Source organism: Euprymna scolopes, chromosome 31, assembly GCF_053919585.1.
Source record: "Euprymna scolopes isolate OS-2025 chromosome 31, ASM5391958v1, whole genome shotgun sequence".
In the NCBI taxonomy this organism is placed as follows: Eukaryota; Metazoa; Mollusca; class Cephalopoda; order Sepiida; family Sepiolidae; genus Euprymna; species Euprymna scolopes.
The window spans coordinates 30894595-30908402 of NC_136512.1; the positions used below are offsets into that span (position 1 = coordinate 30894595).

Here is a 13808-nt window from a genome sequence, read left to right on the forward strand (position 1 = left end):
TGACTGACTGACATTCCTTCAAGACTTTTTAGGGAGCAGATAATCAATGCACCCTGTTAACTGATAGGTCAGCCTGTGACCGAAGAACTCAGAAGGGGGGGGCATTGATTCACTAGAGAAAATAATTCTCTGTGACTGTTAGATGTGACTTACTTGATTAGTACGTGTGCATAATTCAAAGGGTGAGTCGTGGAACGATATGAAAGAGAAAGAAAGGAAAAACTTACATGGCGAGACAGTTTGTTTTATGCTTCTAAGTTTTGTCCGGTCCCTGCGGGGGCTGGGCATGAATCTCAAAGACCATACGTGAGGGCAAGACCCCATATAAGACCATTGCCCTTGTGGCAATCAGTTATTGGTCAATGTAGGGGAAACCCTTCATACCAATTGTCACTATCCAGCTCCCCTACTCCCTGGGAAGCTGGTCCCCATTTCCCCAATCTCTCCACATTAAAAAACGGCCTTGTGCCTAATTTGCTCAGTGGGGAAGCAAATAAATACACAGTTTGTTTTATGGTGAATAATCACATGACTGTGAATGTTTATGCAAATGAGACTGATCTATAAAAGCCGACGTGGAACGAGGACGAGCACCGAGATATACTCTCTCGGTAGCCGTGGCATAAGTCATGTTACTTACATAGACGTGTGAAACTCAGCTAGAAAGATCGTTGCATCTGGAAGTCGGAAGTTTGGACAATAGTGTCGACTTTAACCGAGAAATTGTTGATTTGAAGTGCAGAATAAATAACACTTGAGGTATTCAATTATAGATTTAAACAAGCATATTTTTAAACTTAAATTTGATTTAAACAAACATATTTTTAAAATCAAATAAAGAATTAAATTAAGTTTTATTTATTTATTTTTTAAAGAACTCCGTTTCGTAAACATATTTTTAGTTAAAAAGTTAAAATAAAGACTTTTATTTAATAAAAAAACGCCTTTTATAAACTTAATTTTATAAAATTTCTAATAATTTCGTTATTTTTATCTTAATTTTCAACAATTTATTTATTTTTTTTTTCTGAACTAAAGAAAAAAAAAAAAAAATCAGAAGGAACTATTCTGAGTCCTCACCGCTCCCGAAAACAGTCTCGCAGAAAGCGTCGGGAAACTTTACTAGACTATGGCGATATTTATAACTAGAAAAAAACTAAAACGAAAAATAACTTGAAAAAAAAAAAAAAAAAAAATTGAAAAACAAAATAACAAAACTAGGGCAGATAATTTCTCCAGACGAAAAAAAAAAAAGCAAATGCTACTAAAAACAATAAAGAAACAAAAACAAACATGTTCAGATAACTTTTGGTATTTGGTATCAAGTAATAAAAGAAATAAACAAATAACGAAGAATAAAAAAAAAAAAAAGACAAGGGCAGATAACTTTGTCAGGTTTTTATCAAAACAACAACAGAAAACAAAAACAATACATAAAAAATACAGAAATAAAATAAAAAACAAGGGCAGATAACTTTTGATTTTTTTTTATGCTCACGCCAAGGTTTTAGGTTGGTGTTTATCACGTGATCCCAACTGACCAATCAAAAGCCCCAGCGGCTCTCTTTTTCACTCATGAGTACAATATGGCGGATTTTCTAAATGTTTTGACGTGATATCTTCCTTGTTATAGACATTTTTTTTTGTTTTTGTTTTTTTTTAAAAAAGAGTTCTGCTCGCTATTTTTTTTTTCTCTCTCCCCAGTTTCTTTTTGAAACAAAACTGTGGCTGGTCGTGTTTGTTTATTTTTGTAATGCCTTTAACCTGTGACTATTTCGGACTGTATGACGCGCTGTTTTATCGAACGCTGGTTATCTGTTAGATTGCTATAACATATTAATCCATAATAATCCACAAATCAAGAATAAAAACATCTCGAATTATTTTTCTGTTGTCATGATCACGCAATGAAGGGCCGAGAAGTTTTATTTTAAAAAGCAAAGTAAGTAGTCATCTTTTGTGTTCTTAATGCAAATGTGTGCTAATTTAATCTATTTTTTTTTTTGTACTTATTTAAATTAGAGGGTGGGGGGTTAGCATGGCTTTTTGAACATTTCCCGGTACTCCTGCAGAGAGTGATCCGTGCTGAAATAATGTTATTTAAAAAAAACAAAAACATTCTTAACATGAGGAGGGTGTTTTGTACCTATTCTGTAACCATACAATTAAATAATAAAAAAAAAAAAACATACCATAAAACTTTGATTAAACGTGGAAATACGATTTTAAAAAATAGCGCGGATCAGTAAGTGCACGAGCAGCCATTTTGTTTCTATTGCTTCACAATCCTATATTCTTACTAATTTAATTGATTCACAACCCTAATTAATAATAATTAATAAACATTTATTTCAACTGACATTTGTGTTTTTAAGTATTAAAAATTGTATTTTAATTAAGAAAAACAACGAAATTGTTCAAAATTATCAGTTGTTATTAGAAAGATTCTTGTTATAAAAAGAACGTGCCTGTTTGTTGATTTATTTTTTTTAAATATAGACGTGTGTATTCCTGATCGGGCGATTCCAAGATTTTTCCCGATTCCGATACAATTACCGATTTTGTTTTAAATTACCGATTCTGATTCTTTTAAAATGACTATTTACAGAGTTGTTGGGTTTGTATTACCGTACACATAGATTCGAAAAAGTTGTCGAAAAACAAATATTTAACAAATAAATGTTATCAAAAGCAAAGATAAGTTACTTTTCTACCTAACTGGATATGTGTTTAGTGTTTTTATTTAATGTAACATGTTTCCATTTAAAAAATTATTACGATTAACTGACGTTAAAAACCATGCCCCCTCCCCCCTACGGAAGTTCAAAAAATATACAGTGTTTACAAAGATGTATTGGAAAGTTAAAAATGGCGCCTGATATTCTCTTTGACACGGTTAAGTTTGGGAAAAGGTAGGTACGGACAATTTAATGGCTACTTCCGTAGGGGGGGGCATGGTTTTTAACGCCGGTTAATCATAATAATTTTTTATATAAATGTTATCAAAGGCAAGATAAGTTACTTTTCTACCCAACTGGATGTTTTTAGTGTTTATATTTAATGTAACATGTTTATTCAGCTCGAAAAACATAGTCTTTACCGATGTATTGGAAAATTTAAAATGGCAGCCGGCTCTCTCTTTGAGGCGGTAGGTTTGGGAAAAGGAGTTATAAATAAAAAAAACTGGTAAATTTTCAGATTAGGTCCACCTCCACAATTTTCTTTTAAATGACGACTTTTAAAGGTTTTCGGTCATGCTGAATACGAAAATCGCCGTGAAATTTTGCAGAAATAATTAGTTATTGAGATATAAAAAGTTGTATTATGCATTGTATTCTTTGGCGGCCATCTTTGTTGATTTGTTTATGGCGCACGCGCATGCGGGTAAAAACGATGGCTGGCAAAGATTACAATACATAATACAACTTTTTATATCTCGATAACTACTTATTTCTGCAAAATTTCAATGCGATTTCCGTATTCAGCATAGTGTAAGAAATTCTCTTACTCGTTTTTGCCTATGGCAGAATGAAAGAGACTCAGAAAAGCAACAAAGGCTCACCTTAAATCCAAGAATAATTTTATTTACAAAAGGGTAAAAAAGGAGTCCATATTGCAAAAGAGTGCCCTCTTTAGCTTCTGCCAAATGGCAGGTAGTTCTTGCCTAGAAAGGCGAAGGTAGTTGTAGTTCATGCCTTGAAAGGCGAAGGTAGTTTTCTTCTTGTGAAGATGCTGGTAGACTCGGCCGCTCGTAGAATTGGTTGAGGGTTCGCAAAATCCTTCCAGACTGTCGATACGATCAACGCACTTGCGATCGATGATCATAAAATAATATGCCCTCTTGCGGGCAGTGATAAAGAAGTAATTAATCCGTAGAACATTTTAGCCTCCGGCTAATATCCGCATTTAAATGAGCGGAGAAATAAATGGGGTAGAACCATGCCTTAGTTCATTAGGCCTGGAGCGAGATTTCGCAAGTCGGCTTTGCTCGGCATCATATTGAAATCTGTTTTTTGAAACACAAAATTCCCGCCACTTCTGAATCCTCCACAGCAACTGGACAACGCAATACCATTGGTTGAAATAATCGCGTGATTGTAAATCACGCGGTTATCGCCCTTGCATTCTGAAATTTCTAACACACTGCCAAAGGAAGGAAGAGAAAGAAATGGATACTCATTTCTTTCTTTTTTATCGGGAAATTAAGGATTGTCGCCTATTTGGACAAGTTATTACAATGAAATTCTGTCCCAAAGGACTTAATATTAACACAATAATAGCAATTAAATTCAATGTGTGTCTGTTGTCAATCTGAACTTATAACGATCTCTCTATGGCAAACAGAGAATTTATTAGTAATAAAAGGTATGACTCTACTGATGAGTCTATAAAAGGAATATACAATTATTAACTTGGTGTTTGGTCCGCACAATCCGGACACACCCAATCTTCAACGGTAACTTGTTGGTTGACCCCGACACAACTAAAATGGTACCACTCATTGCACGAGTCGCAACACACCATAGGTGTTGTTCCGTCGTTGGCGACTGAACATGTGGGGCAACAGAAGGGGCCTCCTTCTTCCGCAAATTCTGCTAATGCAGGTTCAGGATTATGTTTTATCTCTAAAGGATAAATATTTTTTAAGGAATGAATTCGGACACACCCGTCTTTCAGCAATGAGGCCGAACGAACCTTGTTGTCCTTTCCGACCAATAATTTTACTACCCTACCCATCCCCCAGAAGGGCCGGGACTTATTAGGAGTTTTGACAAGAACAATTTTTGTCAGGTGACCATCAACCTGACACAATTTACAAAATTTATTTTCGCCATTTTTGACGAAAGACTTAGAGTTATTATTACTCTGAAAGGACTTGATTTGTTTTGGCTCCGAATTCTTCGCAAGAGGGTTCCAGCATTCAACGAACCCGACATGTTTGGCGGGAATTTTTCCCGCCTTGACGCATTCAAAGGCGACGCCATTATTATGTCTATAACGTCAAACGTATACGTTAAAATAGACTTTAAGGAAGGAAACCGTTCACAGGATTTATTCATTATTTCTCTGCGAACACTGTTCGGAAATTTAGCGAACAGAATATGAGCTATTAATCTTCCTGAGGTGGATTTATCTGTAAGAAAATCCGTGCCGAAGGAATTATCCATTTCCGTCAGTTCAAGTTTGACTCGCTGGACGAGGATTCTGATATCCCTCAAAGACGCAAAATGGTCTGGTTGTGGAATAATGTCATCGAATATTTTGTTCATAATTGCTGAAGGATTTAAATATTTTTCCTTCAGACACTCCAAAGCTGCTTCGTAATTTTCGGGAATCACATCAAACCTAGAAATAATATTAAACGCCTCTCCTAATAATTTGGATTTTAGCAATAATAATTTATCTGCATTTTTCATGTTCGCAGTACAGAATTCAAATTTCCTTAGGAACCCACGGAACTCAAACTTATTAGGAGGGGCACTCCAACTCCATTTTCATGGGAACAATATCCCTTGATTTCTCAATCTCTGGCTGGAGCTCAGCCAATCTACCGTGGACTCCCGCTTTAAACATTTCGAAATCTCGACATATATTTAGTCTTTCCTCATCTGGGGACTTGAAAATTAACTGATCTAATAAATCGTCTATTTCAGACAATCGTTTCTCGATGTCGGAAGAAAAATTATTTATACAACGCATAAATAATCGCGTGATTGTAAATCACGCGGTTATCGCCCTTGCATTCTGAAATTTCTAACAATAGTAGAAAACTTATAAAAGTCGTCATTTAAAAGAAAATTGTGGAGGTGGACCTAATCTAAAAAAATACCAAAAAAAAACAGTTGAGTTGGGAAAATGAGTTATAAATAAAAACCGGACAAAATACTGTTAGAAACTCGCTCAATATATGTTACCGTGACATATATTCGGCGGGTTTTTAACAGTAATTTGACTTTTTTTTTGTTTTTGTTTTATTTATAACTCCTTTTCCCAAACTTACCGCCTCAAAGAGAGTCGGCTGCCATTTAAATTTTCCACTACATCGGTAAACACTGTTTTTCGAGCTGAATAAACATGTTAGATTATAACACTAAAACATATCAAGTTAGGTAGAAAAGTAATTTATCTTGCCTTTGATAACATTTATTTGTTATATATTTGTTTTGTGACAACTGGTTGGTCCAACCAGTGATACATTTTTGAATAATAGTGGTTTGTTGACCGAGACTTTTTTATCGTATCTAAAAAAAAAAAAAAAAAAAAAAAAAAAAAAAAAAAAAAAAACCTCTGGCGGCAATATTCAAATATGTATGGAAGGACAAATTAGACATAATTATGTCTTTATTTAACATTATTCTAGCATACCGAGCGACTTTTTTTTTTTAGTCGCAGACCCCTCTTTCCTCCTTCCTTCATTTAAAAATGCAGAAAAGTTAATTAAATTCATTAATTATACTACTGGCAATTTATTCTTAAAAAAAAAAGTTAGCACCATTATTTATTAATATTAATAAAGAATTACAATTGGTTAAGAAAACAATTTCTAATCATTGAAAAAATTACACACTAAAAAAATACAAACTTACGTTAAAATTTATCATAATGTTCACGTGAAATTAAAGTTGATAAAGACAAACAGGCGGGTAGTTGAAAAGAGGAGGAGGATGGGAAAACAGACTGATTTTCTTTTCAACTGCGCATCCGCATCCGTACTTACCGATATGGAACGTTTGTATAATTTTTGCCAATTTTTTAATAAAATTATTTTTCTATGTTCCTGTTTTTCAATTTAATGTTTTTACTTTATTTTCCAAGATTATATGAACATTATTTTACGTTGATAATTATACGTCCTTGCGTGCAATGGAAACATTAGAATCTTACATGTAAAGATTACGTTAAAAATGTAAGCATAGAAAAAAAAGTAGAAATAATTTTTGCAATTTTAATTTTTTTGTGTGAAAATATTAAATAAACAATGCTTAATTCAGTGATAATATTGGTAGTTCGGGAAATTAATTTTTCTTAGAGTTATATCGATTTCATTAATACGGACTTCAGGGGCTTTTTTTTAATGTTCCTGTAAAAATTATTTTATTTTTATTTTATTGTTACAAATTACGGTGCTGTATTTACACAAAAAAGCAAAAATAAATTCTTGCATTTTTTATTTACTACTGAAAACCATAATTTTAGTAAAGGTATTTTTTATTTAAACAAAATAATACATTTCCACTAAGATTTAAATAAAAATAATTAGTTCATTATATTCCGCGATCATTATTTGATAAATACTGAAAATTTAATTAAAATTGGTTGATTTCCAGATTTTTGAATTTTTTAGTAAAGGGAGGGGTCAAAATATTTTGAGCATCGGCATTCATTTTGCCCGTACCTAGGAAAAGGAGTTAAAAATAAAAATCTAGACAAAATACTGCTAGAAACTCGTTCAATATATGTTACCGTGGCATATGCTGATATATATTCGGTGAGTTTTTAACAGTATTTTTAGTTTTTTATTTTTAACTCCGTTTCCCAAACTTACCATGTCAAATAGAGAGTCAGGTGCCATTTACATACATCTGTAAACACTGTATGTTTTTCGAGCTGAATAAACATGTTACATTAAATAAAAACACAAAACATATCCAGAAAAGTAACTTATCTTGCCTTTGATAACATTTGTTTTTATACAACTTTTTCGAATCTGTGTACAGTAATACAAACCTATATATATAGAGAGAGAGAGAGAGAGAAAAAATAGGAGAAAGGAGAGATCTACTACCAACACAGCTCCTTCTGCCTCTTCCACTACCCAGACGACCACCCACACATGCCCCAACTGCAATAAAGTTTGTGAATCAAGGATCGGCCTCCACAGGCCATCTGAGGACCCACAAATGACCAGACCTAATCTCACTGATGAGAGAACAATCATACTCGTCACGATATATATATTATTTTTAAAATGTAATATATATATATATATATATATATATATTACTGATGGGATGATTCCAAAATGTTTTCTGATTCTTTTGAAATCACTATTTACAAAGTTGTTTTTCTCTGGATTACGGTAAAAAAACATGCAATATATTTTCATGAACGTCAAAATACACTTGTGTGGGTGATCGATAAATTTTAATTTTGTCTGTAGTTTAAAACCAATCCATATTTACCATTTTATCTTTGGTAGCAGTATTGGAAATTAAAATTTTAAACAAAAACAAACCAAATTAGAAACAATTACAAAAATCGTTTTTGTCATCGGAAAGTAGGCACAATTTTCTCCGATCCTATACCTTAAAAAGCTCCGATTTTCCCAATTCCAATTAATCGTCACAACACTAATATATCAATGTCTCCGTTCAGTCTCGAAAGACAAAGGATATCCCCTGTAGGGGCAGTTGCACATCTAATTATGAGACAAGGGTTGAGCAATCTCTAACCACACCTTTCCTGAATCAGCACTGTTTGGGTCCAGTGGCAAGGTGAAGACGACTGGAAACCATGCCGAGATAAGCGGAGAGCACATACAGCACCTGGAAGCCCCAAATGGTGCCCATTTAGTACTGACCAGGTTCACTGTTCCTTCTATATTAAAGTGGAATGTAGGTTACCTGAAGCATTGTTATATATAAAGCATTTATTACTATTGTCAAAAATTTAATTCCGACCATAGTAGGGCTGTATGATCCAAGATGGGGCCAGTGTAAAGGTTCCGAAATGATCGCTATTTCGCAATCCCAACTTGGAAGTCAGTTAACCGCTAGTTGAAAATATATGACACATTGACTCTCTGGTTAGATGCTGGACTAGCCCCGAAAGGAACCAACGACTCCCACATTCCGCAGAGGCCCCTGTTCGCAGCATACCTCACACCATGTCCAGATTTGAAAGGTGCATATATGTCAGCAAGCAACAGGTAACAGTGAAAGTGCTCACCGAGGTACTGCTAGCAACCTACCTCATCACGTAACACTTTAAATGCAGTATAAGAAAATTACTGGTAGACAGGGAACACCACAGAATACGGATGACGTTGTCACCCCTCAGAACTCTTTCGAATGAAGTGGTGTTGGCCAAATGACGACTAAATGCTGACAACCTGGCCCAAGGCATGTTCAATATATAACCAAGAGCCAGCCAGCCACCACTTCTCCCCGTAACAACGGAAAATGGCAGTCAAAAAATGCCTCAGGGTAGAACAGATCTTCTCGGACCTCCACCCTTCTTCCAGGTATTGGAGCCTCCCTTATTTTTTTCACACACTCCCAACAACAAAAAAAAAAGGAGAAAAAATAAGGGAACCCATAGTTTGAATTATTGTTTGTTCTAAATGGGCAGTGTAAGAATATTTATCACATAACACAAGCCTATATAAAGACGTGTAAAGAGTATAAACTGTCCTAACACTTCTACAGAATCTGAAACAAACCATTTTTTTAAAGGATTAGTATTGGGAATTTAGAATAGAATTGCTAATTGTATTGGAATCGGGGGAGGGGATTTTGGAATCATGCCATCACTTGTCAGAGTGGATGTATTAAAGGTAGCGTAGTTAGTTGGCAAGTAGATAAGTTAGTAATAAGTTAGTTTAGAAATCAATTTGAAAAAGCCGTCAAATACATGTTAGCATGTCAAACGAATGTTATACCGATGATGATAATGATATTATAGTTTTCTATATTTGTTTTCTTTTCCAGGTTTTTGTGGTCCATTCACCAGCTGATATTGTGATAATTAAAAAAAATCATCCTGATTCCCAATCTAAGAATAAGAACCCCAAAGACAGTTTGTAATTGCAAAATGGGTCGCACGAAAGCCTCGTCGGGAAACAGCAGTCATGCTGGTCATACAAGTAGTCCTAATAATTCTGACGCCAGTGCCACAAACAGTACGGCTGCTGCTGAGATCAAAGTTAAGGAAATACTTAAAGAACTTTATCACCTGATAAACCAAGTACAGGTAAGTTGAATTGCATTTTTGAGATGAGGATTGATTGTTTGGATTCCACAGACTACTGTTCTCATCTTGAGTGTTATTTTCACAAGGTTTCGATCAATGTAACCTCTGACCTTCAAATGTATCATTTCAAACTTGAGAATCTGCATGGAATCTCGAATGGAACCCTTTATTTATGAGGGCAGTATCCTCCCATTCGGCTAACTGTGACTGAGTAGAAGTAATTTACTATTGTATTTTGAATGTCACCCGCACTTAGGATTGAACCTTCAATCCCCAGAAGAATGTAACTTTACAAAAGTATTTTGCCAAGTACTTAATTCAGTTGTGGACAATTCTAGCATGAATTTTAAGAAGTATATTTTTGTTTCTAGATGTACAATCTTACTTATCATTATATATTAGTATTTATTACCACATATTATGACTTTATTTTTTTTTAAATTCCATTTTCACCTCAAACAAGGCACAGTGCCACTTTAATGTAGGGGGCTACCATCAGGGACATAAGTTGCAGGGATACTATGTGGAGAGTTAAGCAGCGAGATGTCCGTTCACATTACGCTTGAACTTCTGCATGTCAGTACAGTTAGGAAAGCAGGAACTCTGAAGGGAGTTCCAAATCTAGCAGTTCTGGGGAAGAAACTATTAGAGTAGAAGGCTTTCTTACATCTAGGGATCTCTACTGTGTAGGGGTGAGATTTTGCTCTTTGTCGGGGATATTTACGTTGAGGTGGTACAAGGGCTTGTAGTTCGTTGGAGCATTCACCATTAAAATACTTGTAGAACAGGCAGAGGGATGCAATATTTCATCGATGGGACAGAGGTTGAAGCTTAGATGACGGTTTAGGACTTATCAGGTTAGCGACTCTCTTTTGAACCCTAGTTGAATTGTCTTAATGATTTTTATTGGCTGATGCTGAGCATTGTACATGTTGCATAAATTGCTTTTCTATCGGCACATTTTGTTACCGTCACCAAGGCAGTTGTTTATGTACAGCCTAATGTAGACATCACTTGACCAATGCTCACCAAACTTGATAAAAAGTCATGGTCTAACATGGAACTGACTTGATTTTAGGATATGTTAAGTCAAAGGATCACAGAAAAGGTAAAAGTCAGACTTTTGACAATAACTTCGGCTCCATTTGTCATAGACTTGCTGCCTGGTTCATATTGTAGCCAATGAAGTCCTGCATCTTATTTGTATGCAAGAAGTTTGGTGAAGGTCGGAAATTTGACAGAATTTCTGTTTTGAACGTTTCTAAATTTGATGTATGGCTCTGATTCTCTTTGATAACAGTAACTACCACACAAATTTTGGTTGCTCATCGAAATAGGTTTTTAAGTTCTTAATGTTTCCATGGCATAACTTCATACAACATGGAGAAATACAGCCCAAATAAAACTGGCCCCTGTTTTCATTATTAGGTTGAGGTATGCTGTCTCCTGACTGACTTGTTTTCTTGTTTTTATTTCTAATAATAAATAATGAATAACTGCTCATTGATTACACGGCCCAGGTAAGAATTTTGTCCATCTTTATGTTGTGAGGCAGAGGTAGAAAATCTCATAACTGATTTTACTTTATTTTTTTTTTTGTTAAGTCATTACACATTGATTAAAAGGTTTATGTGGTGTATAGCACAATATCACATTTGAGAAAGAAGACTTGTTCTTTTGAGAAATTCTTGCATTGCTGCTGGACTGGTTTTGATGATTTGAAACCCAAAACGACGTGTAGCCTGTTTCTCACTGATGAGCAACCCTGTGCATCTGCAATATGTATTTTACAGTTGAGCACTTAAAGGCAATCGCTTTCTATCGAAACAATTGCATTCGGCAAATTGCTGATATGCCATAAAACAACCAACAGCATGAGAAATATTTTTAACACTTAGAACATTTAATTCCTATTTCAGTCACCTAAATTAGAGTGAAATGGGTTTTGACTTTGTTAGAAATCATGAACTATTTACCTTTCGTTTTTTATTTCTAACTTGTTTCGCTTTAATTTATTTATTGCGGACTATTATCCACGTCTTTCTTAGTTGTTGCTTCACGACGTTTCAGCCAACTATTCCTCTGGCCTTCGTCAGATGGTAACCGCGACAGGATAGGAACTCTGAATCTCCTAACTGCATTCTCAGCAATTACTGCCTTCCATAATTGTTGTCGTCTCACCACATTTTGGCCCAGTAAGCCTCTGGCTGGCTTTGGGTAAGATTGAAACTATCTTCAGACAGTTCTCACCTGGAATCATAGAGATTCAATGTCTCTATCCACTGCCCATGGACCTCGAAGGGCGATCAAGGTTGGATTTTTTGGTCTTATAAATCCACATTTATTATCTGATCTTCTATAGTTGGGTCCGTACCGAATGGTATATATATATTAATTGGAATTCATTATTTAGATGAGTATTATTTATTAATTTATCCCAAATTTATTACTCCATCCCACGTGAAACAACTAAGAAAAATGAGGATAATAGTCCGCAATAAATAAATTAATAAATAATACTCATCTCGATAGTGAATTCCAATTAAAATAATATTGTTTTGCTTTTATTAGTTTTTGCACTAGATGGGTTGCCTACTACAGCTTAAGAGAGTCCCATCTACTCTTGAGAGAAGGGTAGAGCGCGCCAGTTTCCCAACCTGATATATTACCTCACGGTACATACAGCACATCGCCTTCCCAAATGGTCACCCATCTGATAGTGGTCAGGCTTGACATTGCTTAACTTCAGTGATCTGGCAAGAACCAGTGTGTCAACGTGATTGCGTAATCTCTTTAGTATATAACTGATATTTGCAGTCATTTCTACAATGGAGTCACCAATTATCAAGGCCAGAAGGTCATTTAAGGATAAGTGTTAATGAGTGTTAAGTGGTCAGCGAGACAACAGCATATGATTGGCAATGGTGGAAATTGGGTAAAATTTAAGGAGCCGCTCAACTAGAACTTGTTTACATTAGATGACCAAGCTGTAGTTAGCTGGGAAGCAGGCCTGCGGTACAGAGTTCCACAGACTGGTAGTTCTAGAAAAGAATCTTTGTTTATGGAATTTGCATTAAGGTCTAGGCACAGATATAGAGTAGAGGAATTTATTGACAGTGGCTATAGCTAGATGAGTGCTTGTTGTGAATTAAGTGGAGTGGAATTTTTCAAGATGTAATATATTCTGGCAGTGATAGCACTAGATTGATGTGGCAAATAGGTAGGGAATCTTTCTCTTTCAACTGAATCAGCAGAAAGAAAGAGTGGTTTCAATGGCTACTGTTTCATGCTGTGAAGAAAGAATAAAACTCTAGAGAGATTTTTTAAAACCCAATTGCATTTGTTAGCATCTTGAAATTTAATGTTTATGAAAGCAGTTATTGTGAAGACAATAACGGCCAAGGGAAGAAGAGAGTATAGGAACTTATGTGAAATCGTGCTCTCGGCTCGTCCTAACGTTGCGTAAACCATTCCTACTGTCATTAACTCATGCCCACTCCCAAGCATCATAAAACCCATTAAAGTACTCTCAAACCAAATCTAAATATATCTCAGATTCATTGTTCGACCTTTTTGTTAGTCATTGCTATACCCTGACCAACAATCCCATGTGAAGTTTCTTTTGTCTATCCCAGTGAACAGCTTTCTATCTATTTTCTATTGATAAACCCTATTTTATATTTTATCCTCTTTTTTCTTTTTTTCTTTTACTTCCCAACACTTGGGGGTGGAGAGGAAGGAGGTGTCAACATTGATAGTATTACACTCATCACCACAACTAGAGCAATATGATACTGAAGTGGCCGTCTTGTTAGTTTTAATACCTTTAAAACCAA

At 35.1% G+C, this 13808-nt stretch overlaps 1 protein-coding gene across 2 annotated transcripts in view; it reads left to right on the forward strand.

Annotated features, from left to right (window-relative positions):
- Window positions 1-1472: 1472 nt before the first annotated feature.
- LOC145255672 (SAGA-associated factor 29-like) overlaps window positions 1473-13808 on the forward strand; it is a 53815-nt gene continuing 41479 nt past the window's right edge. Inside the window, exons 1-2 of one of the 2 annotated variants that reach the window (XM_080114234.1) lie at window positions 1473-1942; window positions 9711-9972. In XM_080114234.1, the coding sequence (XP_079970360.1) occupies window positions 9814-9972 (159 nt within the window). In that variant the 5' untranslated portion in view covers window positions 1473-1942; window positions 9711-9813. The remainder of the gene's footprint in view (window positions 1943-9710; window positions 9973-13808) is intronic. The other variant, XM_080114233.1, reaches the window with a different exon arrangement.